This window comes from Vicia villosa, linkage group LG4 (assembly GCF_029867415.1).
Source record: "Vicia villosa cultivar HV-30 ecotype Madison, WI linkage group LG4, Vvil1.0, whole genome shotgun sequence".
NCBI lineage: Eukaryota > Viridiplantae > Streptophyta > Magnoliopsida > Fabales > Fabaceae > Vicia > Vicia villosa.
Genome location: NC_081183.1, coordinates 53687969 through 53707736, shown reverse-complemented (window position 1 = coordinate 53707736; position 19768 = coordinate 53687969). Strand labels below are relative to the sequence as shown.

The window sequence follows — 19768 nt, the reverse complement described above, 5'->3', positions numbered from 1 at the left end:
TGTTGACTGTTTGAGCTGCTGACTGTGCGTCTGAGCGAATTGAAGTTTGAAAATTTGTATGGTGGTACTTAGAGATATATGGAGGTCCATGAAATCCATTTGAGGTCTCAAAAAACTTGTTCTCCTGAAAAAACAAAAACCCTAGTTAGGGACTGTTCGTGTAGGAGACAGTTAAGCGTACCTGATTTTTGTGCAGTGCTGAGTCTCTGCTGATCATGTGATTATCAGAAGACTTCTAGAACAAAAATCTTGGAATTTTGAAATGCAAAAGATTGATTTGATTGATGGTACAAAACACGGAGAATTGCATCGTCAGCGGGTTTGACTGTCAACTGACTGTTCAGGCATTAACGTAGCAGTTAAAGTGAAAATTCAACAGTTAAAGTTAATTTTTCTTTTTTGTTTTTTTGTTGTATTAATGGTGAAAATTTATTTACATGAGTTGTTAGAAAAACACATACATAATAAATAAATAAAATATACCGTACGCGAACAAAATTACCAATAATAACCTTGAAAAATATTTAATGCACAGAAAAATAAATATTTAACTAGCAGAAAACACACAAAATATTATCTGGATAATTAAACTACAGTACGACAAATAGTACGACATTTAATACTGACAGTACAAATATTACATAATATAATGAACAGTACGACAAATAAACGGTACATTATTTGAAAGCAAAAGATACGACAAACTTTAAAAATGACGATTAAAAACCCATGCTATAAATAGCAACATATAGATGATCGGGAGTGTAAACAACCCAGGTCCGCATTTCTCAGGACTATGCAGACAGAAAAAGGACATGATTACCACCACGACGGTGATGACCATAAGAAAACACGTATCCATCCACTTCGCCATTTTTGTCGGGGAAGAAGAGAAAATAAATATGAGGTAGAAATTTGAGAGATGAGTTGAAATTTGATGTGAGAATTTATGAAAAAAAATGAGAGGTATTTATAGAGTGAAAAGAAGGATAGAGACGTTGGGGAATGAAGTGATTCCGTACAAAAAGGAAAATTTGAGTGGTAGTAGGATTTGAAAGAAAGTGTATGGTAGGATTTGAAAAAGAGAGATGTATAGAATAAAGTTAGGATTTGATTTTGAAAGAAAGAGATTTGAAAAGAAAGGAAAAGATTTTGAAAATAATAGAATATAGTACAAAAATTAGTGGGAAACAAAAAACTAATAATAATTTACTCGTTACCAGTACAGTCTGAATCCCCGGACTTTGCGCCTGCAAAAAATTTAATTCTGTACCAATTGCGTCAGTACTATTTATCTGTAAATAAATCTCAAATAAACAGCGTGTGTGAAGTGATAAACAGTAATTGGCGTTTGTGTAAGAATAAATTCAACAGCGAGCCAAAATACCGTATAATAAAAATTCTAAAAACCGAGTATTCATAAAATCAGGATATTTATGAAATAAAATCCAAGATTATATGAAACTCCCAATTTTTAAACAGAAGTCTGTTGCCTTCTTTTTGAAAAAGATGCGGGCAAATTTTGGGGTATAACAAAGTGCATTGTCGACCATTGTTGTTTCTTCAAGAGATATATGTCTAGTTATATTATTTTGCTACTTTGTATTGATGTCATGTTAGTAACAGGTCCATATATGGATAAAATCATAAACTTGAAGGTGGAGTTATCAAAAGGATTTGACATGAAGGATTTGGGGACAGCAAAGAGGATTCTTGAAATGCAAATCACAAGAGATAAGCAAAGAGGAATTTTGCAGTTATCTCAAGAAGAGTACATCAACCATGTTTTGCAAAGATTCAACATTGGAAAGGCCAAGTCGGTAAGCACGCCATTAGCCAGTCATTTTAAACCTATCCAAGGACCGTTGGCAAAGATTCAACATGGTGTCCCATTGATTGTATATTGCACATTGGGAGTATGTCCTTCCAAAATATCGTTAAACACATTGGATTCGTTTAACACATTAATGTCATTGTTTGAACCAGCAATACCAAAAAAGCATGTCAAATCCATAAGTCTTGTGATGCCATTGCTTCAAGCATGATTGTGGGCTTACCATGATCACCTCGACAATATTGTCTTTTCCATGAAACAGGATAGTTTTTCCATTCCCAATGCATACAATCAATGGAACCCAACATACTTGGAAAGCCATGTGACTTTCCCATTTGTAAAAGATGTTCAAGATCAGTGTTATTAGGCTTTCTCAAATATTCAGCCCCAAATACAACATTCACGCCCTGAACGAATCTTTGTAAGCACTCAATTGAAGTGCTTTCATTGATTCGAACATATTCGTCTACAGAGTCAGCAAGAGACCCGTACGCCAACATACGAATAACAAATGTACATTTCTGCAATGGTGAAAGACCCATTTTACCAGTTGCATCGACCCTCATTTGGAAATATTCATCATGATTTCCAAGGGGACCTACAATTCGAAGAAATACATGCCTATGCATTCTGAACCTTCTTCGGAATTGAACATTTGTGTATACTGGATTTTCTGAGAAATAGTCATTGAATAATCGATTGTTCCCTTCTTCACGACCTCGATATACCGTTGTCCTTCTCTTTGGCCGAGAGGAACTTCGAGATTGACGTTCATTCTAAAGCTGTTGTTCTTCATCACTGTCGTCCATAAATTCTTCTTCAATCAACTCCCAAAATTCTTGATCGTAATTATCTGAATTGTCTGAATCCATTTTAGTGAGTAAGAATGAGAGAAAATTGAGAGAAAAATAAGATGAGAACGAGAAAACAATGACATAAGTGGTAGTATATATAATGGTTTGAATAACGACTAGTTTGAACAAAGGCTAGTTTGAATAACATAATATTTATTATAATTTAAAGTGATACTAATGACTATTTTACATAGGTTTTGATAAATTAAAGTGGTACTAATGATCATTTTACATATGTGTTGATAAATTAAAGTGGTACTAATGGCCATTTTACATAAGTGATACTAACTACATTCTATTTTTTTCATCTTATTACAATATTTTTCATGAATATCTCGTTGGCTATCGCTCATAGTAGAAGTGTCTTTCATCATGATTTGAATTACCTTGATTTTTATCTCGTCCTCCTTACATTGCGCTAGTCTTTCCATTGTTGTTGTTCTTTTATTCCTCACATCTTGCTTAGCAGTTGGAATTTCATTTTCCTTACCCTTCCTTTTTGCCACTTTTTGTCCTATTGGACGCTCCATTGGTGATGAAGAGTTAAACCCATAACTTGAAGGTGTATCTGGGTTCTCCGATGATGCCCCACTAGCAGAAGTCTTTGTTATTTTTGAAGAACTTCCAATCGATTCTCCCATCCATTTAGGTTCATATTTTAAGTCGCCATGTGTACTCAAGATTGAATGTTGTACCTTGATCCTGAGCAAAAAAAGCATGTGCAGCGGCCATGATATCATTTTCCGATATCCCACTTTTCTTTCCATTAACAGTTTGTTTGTAACACCCAACAAATTTTTGAACAAAGCCATTTATTCGATGCCATCAACATTTTAATTGTCCCCTTGACTTTTCCGCGATTGTCCACGATACTGGTTATAATTGGCAGCGACTCTTACCCAAAAACTCTCAGCCTTTTGATCAACTCCCACAATTGGATCCTTTGAAACATTGAGCCGGGAGCGGATAAGAAGTATATCCTCATCCCTTGTAAATTGCTCTCGAGATTTTTTTTTAACGACAACACTTTTTTCTGTTTCAGCACCAACTTGAGTAGAAAACGGTGGAAGTTGACAACCGAACATCGGTTCGTAACGAAAAAGTTTCATACTACTATAATTCATTTGAGGGCTAGGAAACATATTTGGATTGTTTGGTGACGGAAAAAATATGGTGGGGTTTATTGACACCGATGGAATTTGAGAATTTTGAGAATTAGGATTTTGATAATTTTGCATGTAATTGAACATAGCTTGTTGATAATGAAAATGATTAGGATCCATTTGACCTAAACAATTTTAAGTTGAAGTAAAAAGATGAAAATTTGGATGAAATTTTGAGAGAAAAACTTGAAATTTAAGAGAAAATGAAAGTGAAAGAAATATGGTGTTGGTAAATTTTTTCCTAAAAAATTATATTTATAATTGAAAAAATAAGTTGAAAAAAAAAAAAAAACTACCCGTTCAACAGCTAGTTTGAATTTTCTAATATAAAAAAAAAATGAAAGAACCATTGCATTGCATGTCTTTGTACCGTTGGCCAGCTGGAGCACTTTGAAAACATAAAGTTAGTTGTCACCTGAAAAACGCATGCGACGAACCTCCCGTTGGAGGTGGTCTTGGATATGTGAGGACTGACTACTCAGGCTTGAATCCAATAAAGTGAATAATATTATACAAGTATATTAAAAAAGAGACATGGCATATGCAGTAAGGAAACATTTTTTCCCTTATTGCTTTTTCATAATCTTGTTTTAATTGTCATACATCTGAAAAGTTATCAAGAAAAACATAACAATGAGAAATTATTCGCATAACAAGATTTTGTACTAAAAGAAACAAATGAAATCCTAGTTTAACAAAAGAAGTTACTTTCCCTAAGAATGAATGTGACATGCTTTCATAAAATAAAGAAACATTGGAGTTTGAGAAATCCAGTAAAGCAGTGTTATATTATATGGTATTAGGTATTAACCCCTTACTAAAGCAAGCATCCTAAAATGGTGAACGTGATTCAACAAAAATAGGACAAGTTAAGGATCATCAAACCAAAGCAGAACCTATAATTCATATATGTTTTAGTTTTTCTGACATTGCCTTATGTTTGTGGTCATGTCAAATGTGAAGAAGATCCTAAACTAATATAAATCATATAGAACCAATGTTTGTCTTGTGCAGCATTTGATAAAACTGAACAGAAAGACAAAAAAAAATGCACATAAGTTTCATCCCAGGACAACTACAAGACCTATGGGATCTTTGGGGTTTAGAAATACTAATGCTCTTGAGTTTCACAATTCAAGTCATCCTCACCGTATACGGCAGCCGAAGAAAGGACATCCCAGGTATGTGGATAAGGCTCACAGTTTGGTTTACCTATTTGCTCTCTTCTTTATTTGCTAAAATCATCATAGGCAAACTCACTGAAATACCCGAAAGTGATCCAGACGAGCGCAACATTAGACGCGAACTCAAGGCGTTGTTTGCGCCGCTACTCCTAGTCCAAATTGGAAATCCAGATGCCATAACTGCCTACTCAATTGAAGACAACAGATTGGGTTTGAGGCAGCTTCTTACACTTGTTTTACAAGTAGCTGTTGTGATTTGGATCATTGTAAAGAGCTGGACACATTCACACCTCTCTTATCTTTACCTTCCGTTACTCGTCTCCGGGCTCATAAAGTATGGAGAAGTTGTATGGACTCTCAAGTCAGCTCTTACTAAAACATCCGGCATAATAACAGTTCAAGAGATTGATGATCATGAAGCAAACATGCCTTCTTTGTTCAGATTCCTTCCGGATGATATTCCAAATATTGAATTGATCTTGAAGGCTTATTACCGCTTTATCTCGTTGAAGCCTCATCGCGAAAACTGGCTATATCAGCCACTCTACGATTCTCTACCGTGGATGTCTATCGATGATTATGAGCCGGAGGATATCTTTCAAATCACAGATGCAGAACTTAGCTTTATGTATGATGTGTTATACACGAAAGCCCCTATAATCTACACGAAAGCAGGTTTTATTCTTCGCGTTGTGAGCTTCTCCCATTTAGTTATGACATTGTGTGGATTTTCGATCTTATTCCAAGAAAATTTTTCGCGCCATTTGAAAGCCTGTTTTATAGCTGGTGTATTAGGGGGAGCTGTTGTTTTGGAGGCATACCAGATTGCGCAATTACCTTTCTCAGATTGGGCGATTGTTCAAATGATCAAGCACCAACACCTTCCATTCATGATCCCATGCCTAAGGTTTCTTGGACCGAGGGCAACCAATCGGAAAAGGTGGTCAAATACATTGGCACAGTTTAACTTGATGACATTTTGCATCCATCATGACAAGCCATTGAGGTGTGGAAGAATTCTTAAGTTCCGGGGGATGGACATGATGTTGAAGAAGAATAAGAATAGGACGCGTGTAGCGTTTCCGAAAGAATTGAAAGTTCTGATGGTTGAAGAAATGAGAGATATCGATAGAGAGAGAGGACTAAAGCCGTTCAATCATAGGGGAGATTGGTCACTCGGAAGATATGATTGTCTCCATGATTTGAAATGGAGTGTTCAAAGAGATTTCGATAAGAGCATTACTATATGGCACATTGCAACTGATATATGTTACTATTCTGATTCAGAAACTAGTGCACAGTATCAAAATGCTGCAAGTTACACCAAAATCCAAATGGCGAAATCATTGTCAGATTACATGATGTACCTTCTCGCGTTGCGTCCTCATATGCTTTCCATGACAACTAGTAACATAATCTTTCGACATGCCTGCGAGAAACTCAAGTCATTGTTGCTAGAACAAGAAGAATCTGTGAAAGATGAAAAAGAGGCTTGTAGGATTTTGAGAATGGAAAGAGTTCCGCATTACTCCAGATCGGAAAGGAGATCAGAAACTGTTGTGACATCAAAATGGCATGTACTAAGGGATGCTCAAAGACTGGCTAGGAATTTGATGGTTAGGGAGAATAGATGGAAAGTGATATGCAGTGTGTGGGTGGAGATGTTGTGCTATGCTGCAGCTAATTGCAATGTAGATTACCATTCAGAACAAATAAGGAGAGGTGGAGGGTTGATAACTCATGTTTGGATTCTGTTAGCACACAAGACAGATAAATATCATATCAGTGACTAGCTTTATAATTGGGTTGGGAGTTTCTATATTTAATGATCAATGACATGTATTATGTTATGTTAGGATTTTATTTTATCTATGCATAATTAATTTACATGTTTTTAAATAGGAGAAATAAAAAAATCTGAGGTAAGAATGGAACCACGTGAAATAAAGTAGGAACATGAGATAGGAAAGTCATGGCACGTGGTATCCAGAGACTGGTTTTTTATGTAGGGTGAATAATGCATATTATGAAGAATGATGTAGGCACTGGTTTTTTGTTTTGTTTTGTTTGCATTATATTATTACTCATTGTGTTGTTATGAAGTTTAGCTTTTGTATTTAGAATGATGACAAATTGGCATATCTTACCACTAAATTTTAGTGTGTTGGTTTAGATTGATTACTACTGAGTGTAGATTTTATGGAGTTTGTATGGCTTTTATGGCCACTTTATTTTTGGGTGGGAGCATCCTATCATTATTGTTTCATATTGGAACTAGAGTTGATCGGAAAGTATGAATTCAGAGTATGTTATGATGGTTTGGAGTTTCGGATGCGGTAGACAGAGACCGACCATCAAGTTTGTATGAGAGTGAAATGTGGAGTTGGAATGAGAAAAGATTTGGAGCACTTTCCTCTTTAAATAGGATAAATGATTGGCAACTACACGCGTGTAGAATAATGTGGAATGTGGTTAGCTGTTAGATTGATCTGAACGGCTGGCAGCACAGTCTCGGGAGGGATTGCTTGTTCGATAAGAGAAAAAAAAGTCTACCTGTTATGCACCAAATGCTTCGTTACGTCGTTATTGTGCCTTTTCCTCTTTGGGCCTTTGTAAATAACTCGAAACAGTTGGCCCCAAGCCCTGTTTTGGCTTTGGAGGGCGAGGGTTTGTGACATGTAACTTTACTCGACCATAGAATCCGTAGACACGGAAGTTCTAGATGGAACATTATCGCTCTTAGGAATAGGTGCATTCTAAGAATGAATGACATGTCTCCCCACACTAGTCAGTAATGATGTTCCTCTTTCTTTAGAGTACTCGAGTGCTTTTTGAACTGTTTTCGAGGAGATCTCAACCATTGGTAGTGTGGGGGTGATTGTATGATCCTCAATGATCGAGTAGGGTATAAAAAGATTTCGAAGCATCATTTTACTTTTTTCTGTTGTTCGACTTATAAAAGAGAGTATGCTTCTTTTATTATGAAGCGTTCTTGTTCAAGTGCTGAATCAAGTTCAGACAACTTCTTTCGTCGGCATTGGCCTTGCACGCTTGGTTGTTTCTTCCTTTGAGTTCCAAAGTTCAACATTCTCCTTTTGCTTTCGTTTTCCCTTTCTACGGATTCTAAGATAGTGAATTTTCGAGCTTTCTTGCTTGTTACATTGTATATGCATTCATTTTCTTTCACAACAGGGACCAAAGATATCGGGGATTGTTTTTGCTTTTATTCGCGAAGATGACTTTGACCAAGTTGTGACTGATGTGGGTCCTGCGACTGAATGGGGAATGTTTCCTCTAGATGAAGATTAGAGGATCTGTAGTCAACACAATCAGTGTGCAATCCCTTTTTATGAATGCCGATTATCTCTCATAGGCTATTGCCTTCCCTATTATGATTTCAATGTCAACTGATGAATTAACTAGCAAGTGCACTAATCTCGTCGAATTAATAAAATAACTTGTTTCCACAGGGATTGTAAATTTAACAAGGTAATAACAATACGATTTGAAATTAATAACAGGGGGTTCAATAATGATTTTGTTACGAAAACAAGATGATAATTTTTGTCAAAGTAAAGTCGATGATGAAAAGTGATTAGATCTTTATTTTGAATCCCCTAATTATACCTGTTGATGAACTATGCATTATATGAAGAATAATTATGCTATAATACTACGACGAATGAACAAGACCACTACACCTAATTCCTTGGTGTACAACTCACTAATTTACACAATAATTCTCAAATTCCTTAGACCAATTCAGAGTTAAATCAAGCATTTCTAAGTTCATTAATTCAAAAGTCACAACTTATAATTACCTATTCCTAGTTAATTACACCTATTCCTAGTTAATTACTAAGTTGAATAATTGTCCTAGTTCAGATCAGTAAACGTACAGTTAATAATCCCTACTCTCATGATATCAATTCGTACGCTCGTCAATACACAAAAAACAATAAACCCAAGGATAATTAAATAATAACTATAACATAAAAACCTTCAAATAATTTCAAACACTCATATGGTCCAACATAGTACAATTACGTTCATCTTAAAAGATCTAATCTAAAATAAGTTAGCTACTCATAGTGAAATTATTAATTACCATAATTTATAAGAAGTATTCATCAAAATCTATGGAGAATAAGCTCTCAAATAACTCCAATTCTCTCCAAAATCATGCTCTAAAAGCTCCTCGTCGTCACTTTCTATCTCAAATTCGGAACCCTAAAAAAAGTAGCAAAAACCTATAAATAGAAACTGGTGTGTGTCAGGAAAATGTATTATTGCGACCGCGTTGGAAAGCCTTGCAATCGCGATGTTACGCCTTCCCGCCCACGATGGGATCATCGTGACCATGAGAAAACAATGGATTTTTTTTTTTATTTTCTTCAAATTTCCACTAAGTCCCAACTTTATTCCTCTTGGTTATTTTTTCTCATTTATTCACATTTTGACAAGGCTTTTGCTTATAATTCCTGCGATTTTATCCGAAATTGCTCATAAATATTATGTAATGACTAAGTGTCATCATCAACATATTGAACCATTTGGTGAACGCCCCTTCACCATTACATTCGGCGAGCTATACCTTTTTTAAATTTTTCCAGCACTAGTGTAAGTATGAATGGGTAAGTTGATTGTGATGTTGTTCTTTAATCTTTTTAAAACTAAAAACAACCCAACTACGAGGAAGATCCTGGTTTTATCTCTTTGAGGAGAAATCATAGATATTTTGAGGCTTATTTCGATAGCATGAAACATTTCTAGGATTACTTTTACCTAGTTAATCCTCTTAATGAAGAAACACATGCAAATATCTTCCACTTAGAACCTAGTCCTTCACCTATAAGTATTAGACTCAAAGTATTATTTGACGAGGGTAAGATCATATCTCTACAAAGAGAGGGGAGTGGGCCTACTTCAAGTGGAGCTATACTTAATGTAACATCCCGATTTTATTAATATTTTTATTAATTATATTAGTAATTATATTATTTGGTGTTTTTAATAATTACTTATTTATTTAGTTATTATGTAATATAATAATTATTTAAGTATTTAATTATGAGTGTGTGTTTGTGTTATTTGGCTTAATTGAGTAATTAGAGAGATATTATGAAATTGACCTAAGTAGTAGAATTATAATATTAGAAATGGATTGGTGGATTAAGCCCAATTAACATAAGTGAGATAGTAAGAGGAAGTTAGAGTTTTAGAGGTTATTATTTTTCATTTGGGGGAAAAGATAGAAAGAAGAGAAAAGAGGCAAAAGAGAGAGAACAATGGTGGAAGAGAAAAGCTAGAGAAAACCCCATTTTTCGCAGCTATGTTTCAGCAGAGAGTCACCTTAGCAAAACGGACGTACCTCTCAATCCAACCGTTGGATCGTTGCGGTACTTGGACACAACGTTCCTGACTCATAGAGGTAAGTTCTGACTGGAGCGATTTTGATTTTGAGGGTTTTAAGTTCGTCTGATAAGCTGATTCCCGAACTGGTTTTTATGTGTGTCTCCAAATGATGTTGGAAAGGATTTCTTTTGGAGAAAAGCTTAGAGCTATGGTGAAAGATTTGAAATTTATCAGGGTAAGGGTGGGGATCTTTCCTGATAAAGGGTTGTATGATAGTATGTTATGTTTGGTAGATTCTATACTTGATATCCATATTCTTCTATGTGCAATTTTGGGTATTTATGGTTTGTTGGAATGTGATGATATAAATGTGATAAGTTGTGTGCAATTGATAATCTATGTGTATTAGATTGTTGTGTTTGTTGTGGGTAAACCATTGATAGTGAAATAATGAGTTTTTTGTAGAATTATAAATGTTGGGGTTTATGTTAGATTTTCATGAAATTGAACTCTAATCATGTTTTGATATGAGTTGATGATGATAAATGACATGTACAGTAGATGGTAGGAATTGGAAAATAATGAAATAGAAATATAATATTGAATTGAAATTAATATAGTGTGATTATTAATTGGTTTATTGATTAGTAGTTGAATTAATTTCAATTAGTCTATTTAATTAGAAAATACTTGGACTTGATAAATTATTCGGTTTGTCGGTAAATAACGGTATCTTGAGAATTTGACCGTAATCATGTTTTGGGATTTAGTAAATAACATAGGGATTATGGTATGATAGTAATTAGTGAATTTAACCGGAAATTAGATAACTGGTAGTGACGTAGGATATATCTGATTAATTAGAGAATATTAGGTGAATGATTTTGGTTAGTTGATAGTGGATTAGTGAGTTAATTAAACGACTAATTTATAGAGAATTATGAGACTAATGTGAATTGACTTAATGTGTTGATTCATTGTGATGTACCGAAACATGATGATGTTGTGATGATATTATTAATATGTGAGGTTATATGTTTGTTGTGATGTACCGAAACATTGATGATGTTGTGATGATTTTGTTTCTATGTGAAGATGAAAGATTAATTGTGACGTTGAATTACCTCTAATAATTGGTAATTATCAGTGATATAGGCGTATGCCTCGTGACGATGTGTGATTGTGATGAGTATGTTGTATATGTCTTGTTTGTCGAGTCACATTTCATATGCATACTCTGTGACAACCTGGATTGACAAATTAGTGACGAAGGCTTATGCCTTGTGCCTCTGAATTGGGAAATTGGTGACGGGGGGTGAAGCTCCGATTGGTACCTCATGCATATGCATTGTTTGAGTCGCATTCGAGTCGCATACCGAGTTGCATTCGAGTCATTGTTATGATGTGTGGATGCATAGTTTGTGAAGTTGAATTCATTTGATATGGATTGTTGATGTGTTGTAGATATGATGTACGTGAATGAAACATATATGATGAGAATTTGAATATATATATATATATATATATATATATATATATATATATATATATATATATATATATATATATATATATGTATTAATGATATATGTGTAAAAGTTGGAATATATAAACCATGTTGTTGTCGTGATGCGAATTGCTTATATTGAGAAGTGGTGAATTGTGTATGATCTTATCTTGCTATATCTATTATCATACTTTCTTTTATAATGTTTGATATCTCACCCCTTCCGCTGATGTTTCCCCTACCATGGGAAATGGACAGGTACTCAAGTATAGTTGTGGAAGTTTGTAGCTTCATCGTGTCCAGTTGGTGTGTCGCTCTGATACATAGCACTCGGGGGATTGTATATATTGTTGTTTCTATGTTGTTCATGTTTTAGTTGTTGAGTTCCAAATTGGATAGTGAGAAGTACTATGATGTTTGAAGTTGTTTCCGATTAAATAAGACGATTTGTTTATAAAGCCGAATGTTATGATTCCGCTGCATATTAAATTGAAGTTGGTTTGTCTAAGAGCTGTTATAAGTTGTTTTGTGCTTCTCTGACATTAAAGTGCTTTGTATCTGTTTATGAGTTGTTTATATGAAGTAAATGTGATATCCCAAATGCTTGCTGATAGTTTTTAAAATACTCTGATTTCTCGCATGATATTTTCGGGTAGAAGTTGGGGTGTTACATTAGTGGTATCAGAGCAGGTCGGTCCGTCCGACCAAGTTGTCGAGTCAGTTGAGTTATGTGACAATTGAATGCAGTCAGTGTTTTATCCCTTAGTACGCGACATGTGTGTGAAACACTTTCGGTACTTGTTTGTTTTGATGCAGCGATTAGTTTGAGCTAAGTGGGGGAGAAGTTGTGCTTCTCGGATATGTTTCTGTTGTAAGTTGTTGGTGCAATATACTTCTTAAGGAGACAGTGCAAGTAATGTAGAAGTTTGCTGGTTCCCGAACCCAAAGGTAGCATGGATTTGAGGTTTTGGTTGTTTAATAAGTCGGGGCGTCTTGGAATAAGGATAATTTTTATAAGACGGAACTTAGAAAGTTACTATGTTCAGCGTTATTGGTAGACTGTGAAGTTATCAGTTTGAGTAACCGTTGCGTAGGATGTTGACATAAGAATAATGATTAAGTGTAGGATTACGGTAGACCTTGTCAAGGGATCCTTGGCAAGAGATTGGAAAAGTTGTTGAAGTTGTTGGAATGTTCAAGTCGGAGTTAGAAATGCGAAGGGACGAGTATGATTCCAATAATAAAAAGTTTTGATAATTGTGTAAAGGAAATTTTGTTCTAATGTTATCACAAGGTGTGTGTTAGCATGTTCAGATGATTTTGGGAGTTATTGAAGTATGGTACTTTTGGCGATGTAAAGGATTCTATTGCAGTTGAGTAACGATGGTTTATGCTACCATTATGGTTGTCGGCTATCTATTGACAAATTGAGGAACTGATCACCCTTAATCTCTTGTTGATAGTAGACGAAATCGTATTGGATGTGATAGACTTGTCTTGTCAGCGTGATAGTATTAGAAGTGAATGAGTCTGTGCAAGATGGTGCGATGTTGTTTATGTTGTTGGTAAATTTGGATGTTCATGAGAAAAGAACGATTGAGGAATCGCTGATGGTTTACGAATTTGCAGAGGTATTTCCTAGAGATGTAAGTGATTTACTGCCGGAAAGAGAAGTTGAGTTTCGATTAATTTAGTTCCTGGAACTAGTCTTGTATTGATGGCTCCATATCGGATGTCAACTTCAGAGTTGAAAGAGTTAAAGAGTCAATTTGAGGATTTGCTTGAGAAAAGGTTTGTTTGTCCGAGTGTGTCGCCGTGAGGTGAATCTGTTTTTTTTTTGGGTTAAGAAGAAGGAAGGTTCTATGAGACTTTTCGTTGATGCAAAAAAAAAAAGGACAAGTTGTAGCTTATGATTCAAGGCAACTTAATATTTGTGAGAGGAACTATCTGACGTAAGAATTAGAGTTGGCCGCCGCTGTGTTTGTTTTGAAACTTTGGAGGAATTATTTGTTTGGATCAGGATTTGATGTGTATAGTGAACACAAGAGTTTGAAGTATTTGTTTGATTTGAAAGAGTTGAGTATGAGGCAAACAAGATGGTTGGAATTCTTGAAGGACTATGATTTTGGTTTGAATTACCATTCGAGAAAAGCGAATGTTGTAGCCGATGCATTGAGTAGGGAATCATTGCATATGTCTCTGTAGATGATTCGAGAATTTGAATTGTTGGAACAATGTCGAGATTGAGTTTGGTTGAGAAGCGACTACTTCGTGTGTTAAGCTTGGTAAGTTGAAGCTTACTTGCAGTATTCTTGATGAGATTAGAGAAGGTCAGAAATCGGATTTGAAATTGATTGACAAGATGACATTGATTAATCAAGGAAAAGGTGATGGTTTTCGGATCGACGAGAAAGGTGTCATGAGATGTCGTGATTGAGTTTGTATTCCTGATGTTTCGGATTTGAAAAGGAGGATATTGCGGAAATTGTGTATTCATGTTTGACTTGTCGGAAACCGTCTGGTTTGATGCAACCGTTATCCATTCCTGAGTGGAAGTGGGATAACATTTCTATGGATTTTGTTTTGGGTTTACCGAGTACATCGAGTAATCTTGAGGCAATTTGGGTCATTGTGGATAGATCGATGAAATCTGCATACTTTATTCCGATAAGAATGGATTATCCGATGGAGAAACTTGCAAAGTTGTATTTTGAGAAGATTGTCAGTTGGCATGGTATTCCGTCGAGTGTTGTTTCTGATAGAGATCCGAAGATTACTTCTAGATTTTGGAAAGGTTTGCAAAGTGCGTTGATTTTTAAGTTGTGTTTGAGTTCTGTTTATCATCCGCGAGTTGATGGTCAAACGGAGAAGACGATTCAGTAGCTTGGGGATCTTTTGAGAGCTTGTGTTTTGGAGCAAGGAAGTGCTTGAGATAGTTATTTACCGTCGATTGAGTTCACGTATGATAACAGTTTTCATTCTAGTATTAATATGGTTCCTTTTGAAGTTCTATATAGTCGGAGGTGTGGAACGCTTTTGTGTTGGTACAGAGCTAGAGAGCAGGTGTAGTTTTGGCGATGAGATGGTTGTGTCGATTGTATTTTCGAGGACGAAAATATTTTAAGTGGGGGAGAGTTGTAACATCCCGATTTTATTAATATTTTTACTAATTATATTAGTAATTATATTATTTGGTGTTTTTAATAATTACTTATTTATTTAGTTATTATGTAATATAATAATTATTTAAGTATTTAATTATGAGTGTGTGTTTGTGTTATTTGGCTTAATTGAGTAATTAAAGAGATATTATGAAATGGGCCTAAGTAGTAGAATTATAACTTAGAAATGGATTGGTGGATTAAGCCTAATTAACATAAGTGAGATAGTAAGAGGAAGTTAGGGTTTTAGAGGTTTCTATTTTTCATTTGGGAGAAAAGATAGAAAGAAGAGAAAAGAGGCAAAAGAGAGAGAACAATGGTGGAAGAGAAAAGCTAGAGAAAACCCCATTTTTCGCAGCTATGTTTCAGCAGAGATTCACCTTAGCAAAACGGACGTATCTCTCAATCCAATCGTTGGATCGTTGCGGTACTTGGACACAACGTTTCTGACTCATAGAGATAAGTTCTGACCGGAACGATTTTGATTTTGAGGGTTTTAAGTTCGTCTGATAAGCTGATTCCAGAACTAGTTTTTAGGTGTATCTCCAAAAGATGTTGGAAAGGATTTCTTTTGGAGAAAAGCTTAGAGCTATGGTGAAAGAGTTGAAATTTATCAAGGTAAGGGTGGGGTTTTTCATGATAAAGGGTTGTATGATAGTATGTTATGGTGGGTAGATTCTATACTTGATATCCATGTTCTTCTAAGTGCAATTTTGGGTATTTGATGGTTTGTTGGAATGTGATGATATAAATGTGATAAGTTGTGTGCAATTGATAATCTATGTGTATTAGATTGTTGTGTTTGTTGTGGGTAAACCATTGATAGTGAAATAATGAGTTTTGTTGTTGAATTATAAATGTTATGGTTTATGTTAGATTTTCATGAAATTGAACTCTAATCATGTTTTGATATGAATTGATGATGATAAATCACATGTACTGTAGATGCTAGGAATTGGAAAATAATGGAATAGAAATATAATATTGAATTGAAATTAATATAGTGTGATTATTAATTGGTTTATTGATTAGTAGTTGAATTAATTTCAATTAGTCTATTTAATTAGAAAATACTTGGACTTAGATAAATTATTTGGTTTGTCGGTAAATAACGGTATCTTGAGAATTTGACCGTAATCATGTTTTGGGATTTAGTAAATAACATAGGGATTATGGTATGACACTAAGTAGTGAATTTAATCAGAAATTAGATAACCGGTAGTGACGTAGGATATATCTGATTAATTAGAGAATATTAGGTGAATGATTTTGGTTAGTTGATAGTGGATTAGTGAGTTAATTAAACGACTAATTTATAGAGAATTATGAGACTAATGTGAATTGACTTAATGTGTTGATTTGTTGTGATGTACCGAAACATGATGATGTTGTGATGATATTGTTAATATGTGAGGTTATATGTTTGTTGTGATGTACCGAAACATTGATGATGTTGTGATGATTTTGTTTCTATGTGAAGATGAAAGATTAATTGTGACGTTGAATTACCTCTAATAATTGGTAATTATCAGTGATATATGCGTATGCCTCGTGACGATGAGTGATTGTGATGAGTATGTTTTTATATGTCTTGTTTATCGAGTCACATTTTATATGCATACTCTGTGACGGCCTGGATTGGCAAATTAGTGACGAAGGCTTATGCCTTGTGCCTCTGAATTGGGAAATTGGTCACGGGGGCTGAAGCTCCGATTGGTACCACATGCATATGAACAGTTTGAGTCGCATTCGAGTCACATATCGAGTTGCATTCGAGTCATTGTTATGATGCGTGGATGCATAGTTTCTGAAGTTGAATTCATTTGATATGGATTGTTGATGTGTTGTAGATATGATGTACGTGAATGAAACATATATGATGAGAATGTGAATATATATGTATTAATGATATATGTGTATAAGTTGGAATATATGAACCATGTTGTTGTCGTGATGCAAATTGCTTATATTGAGAAGTGGTGAATTGTGTATGATTTTATCTTGCTATATCTATTATCATACTTTCCTTTATAATGTTTGATATCTCACCCTTCCACTGATGTTTCCCCTACCATGGGAAATGAACATGTACTCAAATATAGTTGTGGAAGTTTGTAGCTTCATCGTGTCCAGTTGGTGTGTCGCTCTGATACGTAGCACTCGGGGGGTTGTCTATATTGTTGTTTCTATGTTGTTCATGTGTTAGTTGTTGAGTTCCAAATTGGATAGTGAGAAATACTATGATGTTTGAAGTTGTTTCTGATTAAATAAGACAGTTTGTTTATAAAGCCGAATGTTATGATTCCGCTGCATATTAAATTGAAGTTGGTTTGTTTTAGAGCTGTTATATGTTGTTTTGTGCTTTTCTGATATTAAAGTGCTGTGTATCTGTTTATGAGTTGTTTATATGAAGTAAATGTGATATCCCAAATGCTTGTTGATAGTTTTTAAAATACTCTGATTTTTCGCATGATATTTTCGGGTAGAATTTGGGGTGTTACAGTTAAAGATTCAATTGAAGGCCTTATATAAGGAGCTTGGCTACGCCGGTGTAGTTATCTCATCTGACAGGGCGTTAAGAAATAGGTGAAAAAGGTGCATTCAGACCCACTGTCTGGTAAGTGCCAAATCAAAGGAGGGAAGGAAGACAATCATTTGGTAAGTGTAACCAGGGCCTTCTCTTCCTTATTTCATCTTCTTGAACTTATCTAATGTATCATTTCCTGATTATGTAGATGCGATGAAAAGTGACGATGCTATAAGGTGATTAAGGAAGGAGATTCAGGTTGGTGGTCCTTTGGTAAGAATTATAAGATTTACGATGAGGGATCTTCTACACCAGATATGTCCACTGGGACGCCTTCTGGTACTGGTACTGAACAAATTGTTCATACTCCCCCTCATTTTTCTAGAAATTTGGTTCGATTTCCCCTTGGTCGGGTCATGGTAGATGAAGTCTTATCATCTCCAAGATAGAAAGAAAATGAAAGGTTGTTTCCATACCAGAGTTAGAAGAGATTCAGTTTGAGAGAAATCCTCATAAGCGTCCCCGACTTAGATCTGTACTAAGAGGAAAGACTTCTGTTCAATGGGAGTCAAACCTAATATTGTTATATCGTCCTGGTCCGAGGATGAATAAGAAGTTTCGGTTTTCAACTTTTGATGAAGATTATACTTATTTCTAGGGTCTCTCTGAGGAAGCTCGACAAAGGGAATTCATCAAATTGACTTACAATACTCGTTGGGCGTCAACTATTATGATGTTTCAGGCTGTTCGCTGGGGAGAGAAAATCTAAAGGAACGAGCTAACGAGCTTACATTTGAGAGGAATCGGTACATGTAGGAGATTTGAGGTGCTTACTATTTATTCCTAGCTATGGAGGCCTCTGTGAAGTCTTTTGAATGCCTCAACACTCTAGTTAAAAGGTAAAGTTGCTTGCCCCAGAAGTAACTAGAAAAATGAGGCTCTGGCTTTTTCCCATGCATATTTTTCTAAGGTGGAGACCACTCTAGAAGAATTAAACCGGTCCTTATATTCTTCCAAAAAAAAGATAGAGGAGTTGGAGAAGTCTTTGAAAGACTACCAGGAAGTCAGAAGAAAGTTGAGGACGAATTTTGTGCGATGCGTTAACAGAATCTTGATCTCTCTAAGAAGTTAGCTATAACTCGATACAATAAATTTTCTCAGTTGGCGAGGACGCTTTTTAGAGTGCCTTGAAACAAGTGAAATATTTTTATCCCACCATGTCGATGTCTTAAGATTGAGTTCCTCTTAATCTGCCTATTAAGGATGAGAATGTAGTCTTTTTGGGGGACTAGCGTGCCCATTTATTGACCGGCCTGCTTTTACCCGACAAGAGTGGATCTTTGGTGCTTTTCCTGTAATGTATACATATACTTCAGTTTATTACTTACTTGTATTTTACCTTATTTGTAGTGTTGTTTTCGGTCCCGGGTTCATTTCTCTAGGACTTAGTTTTTCCTCTAAGTTTGAGCTTAAAGTTTATTGGACGTCTTTGGGACCATACTGGCCAAGGTTCAGTACCCCTTTCCATGCCCACAGGTGAAAACCTAGTTTGAGGTTGACGTTTCAAAGAATCACCATGAACTTTGGAGTGATTGGCCACAAAGAGTGGAGGTAAGCTGGTTATTTGTTACTTTTGGCCTTGCTTTCTTTGTGTGTGTGTATTGGCATTTTGGAGTTTTGATTTCTTTAGTCACACACTTCTGGTGTTTGTGAAAATATCCCTGAATCTTTATGATAAGGCTTTTATATCTCTAGTTGTATCCTATACTCATCTTTCCCTTTCATAATCACAAAGGAAAAAGATATTTTAGTGGAAACTTATTCTTTCTTTAACCAAACAATCCTGATAAATTATAGTAATGTGTAATTTCTTTTTACAAAATAAAACTTTAAATAAATAGGTGGCTATGCCACTGATTTCTAGTCACAGCGAACGTGGTAGTTATTTTTGACTTTGTCTGAATCATCCATTTTTGCTTGTCTAGCTGAAAGGACATGCATTTCCTTAAGGAGGAGGTGAAGGATTCCTAGCAGCCGCATCAGTGACAACGACTTGCCGTTGGATGGTGGATTGAGTAGCTTTGGAAGCCTCCATAATCGAATAATCAGGAGGAGGATTCGAAGGAAAAGAGCTTAAAGTGTGATGGAATTGATCAAAAAATGCAGATATGTGCTTCGGTTGA

The 19768-nt window shown here is 35.3% G+C and overlaps 3 protein-coding genes across 3 annotated transcripts; 1 reads left to right on the top strand and 2 right to left on the bottom strand.

The window, feature by feature from the left end:
- Positions 1-2004: 2004 nt before the first annotated feature.
- Positions 2005-3329, bottom strand: LOC131597214 (uncharacterized). The gene is made up of 2 exons (XM_058869924.1): positions 3075-3329; positions 2005-2355 (listed from the first exon to the last, which is right to left on the bottom strand). Exons 1-2 carry the CDS (start codon positions 3327-3329, stop codon positions 2005-2007), a joined length of 606 nt encoding a protein of 201 aa, XP_058725907.1.
- Positions 3330-3521: 192 nt separating this feature from the next.
- LOC131597213 (uncharacterized) lies at positions 3522-3971 on the bottom strand. The gene has a single exon (XM_058869923.1). The coding sequence runs from the start codon at positions 3969-3971 to the stop codon at positions 3522-3524; it is 450 nt and encodes a 149-aa protein (XP_058725906.1).
- A 928-nt stretch (positions 3972-4899) lies between these two features.
- On the top strand, positions 4900-6828 carry LOC131597212 (uncharacterized). Its single transcript, XM_058869922.1, has one exon. It carries the CDS (start codon positions 4900-4902, stop codon positions 6826-6828), a length of 1929 nt encoding a protein of 642 aa, XP_058725905.1.
- Positions 6829-19768: the final 12940 nt, after the last annotated feature.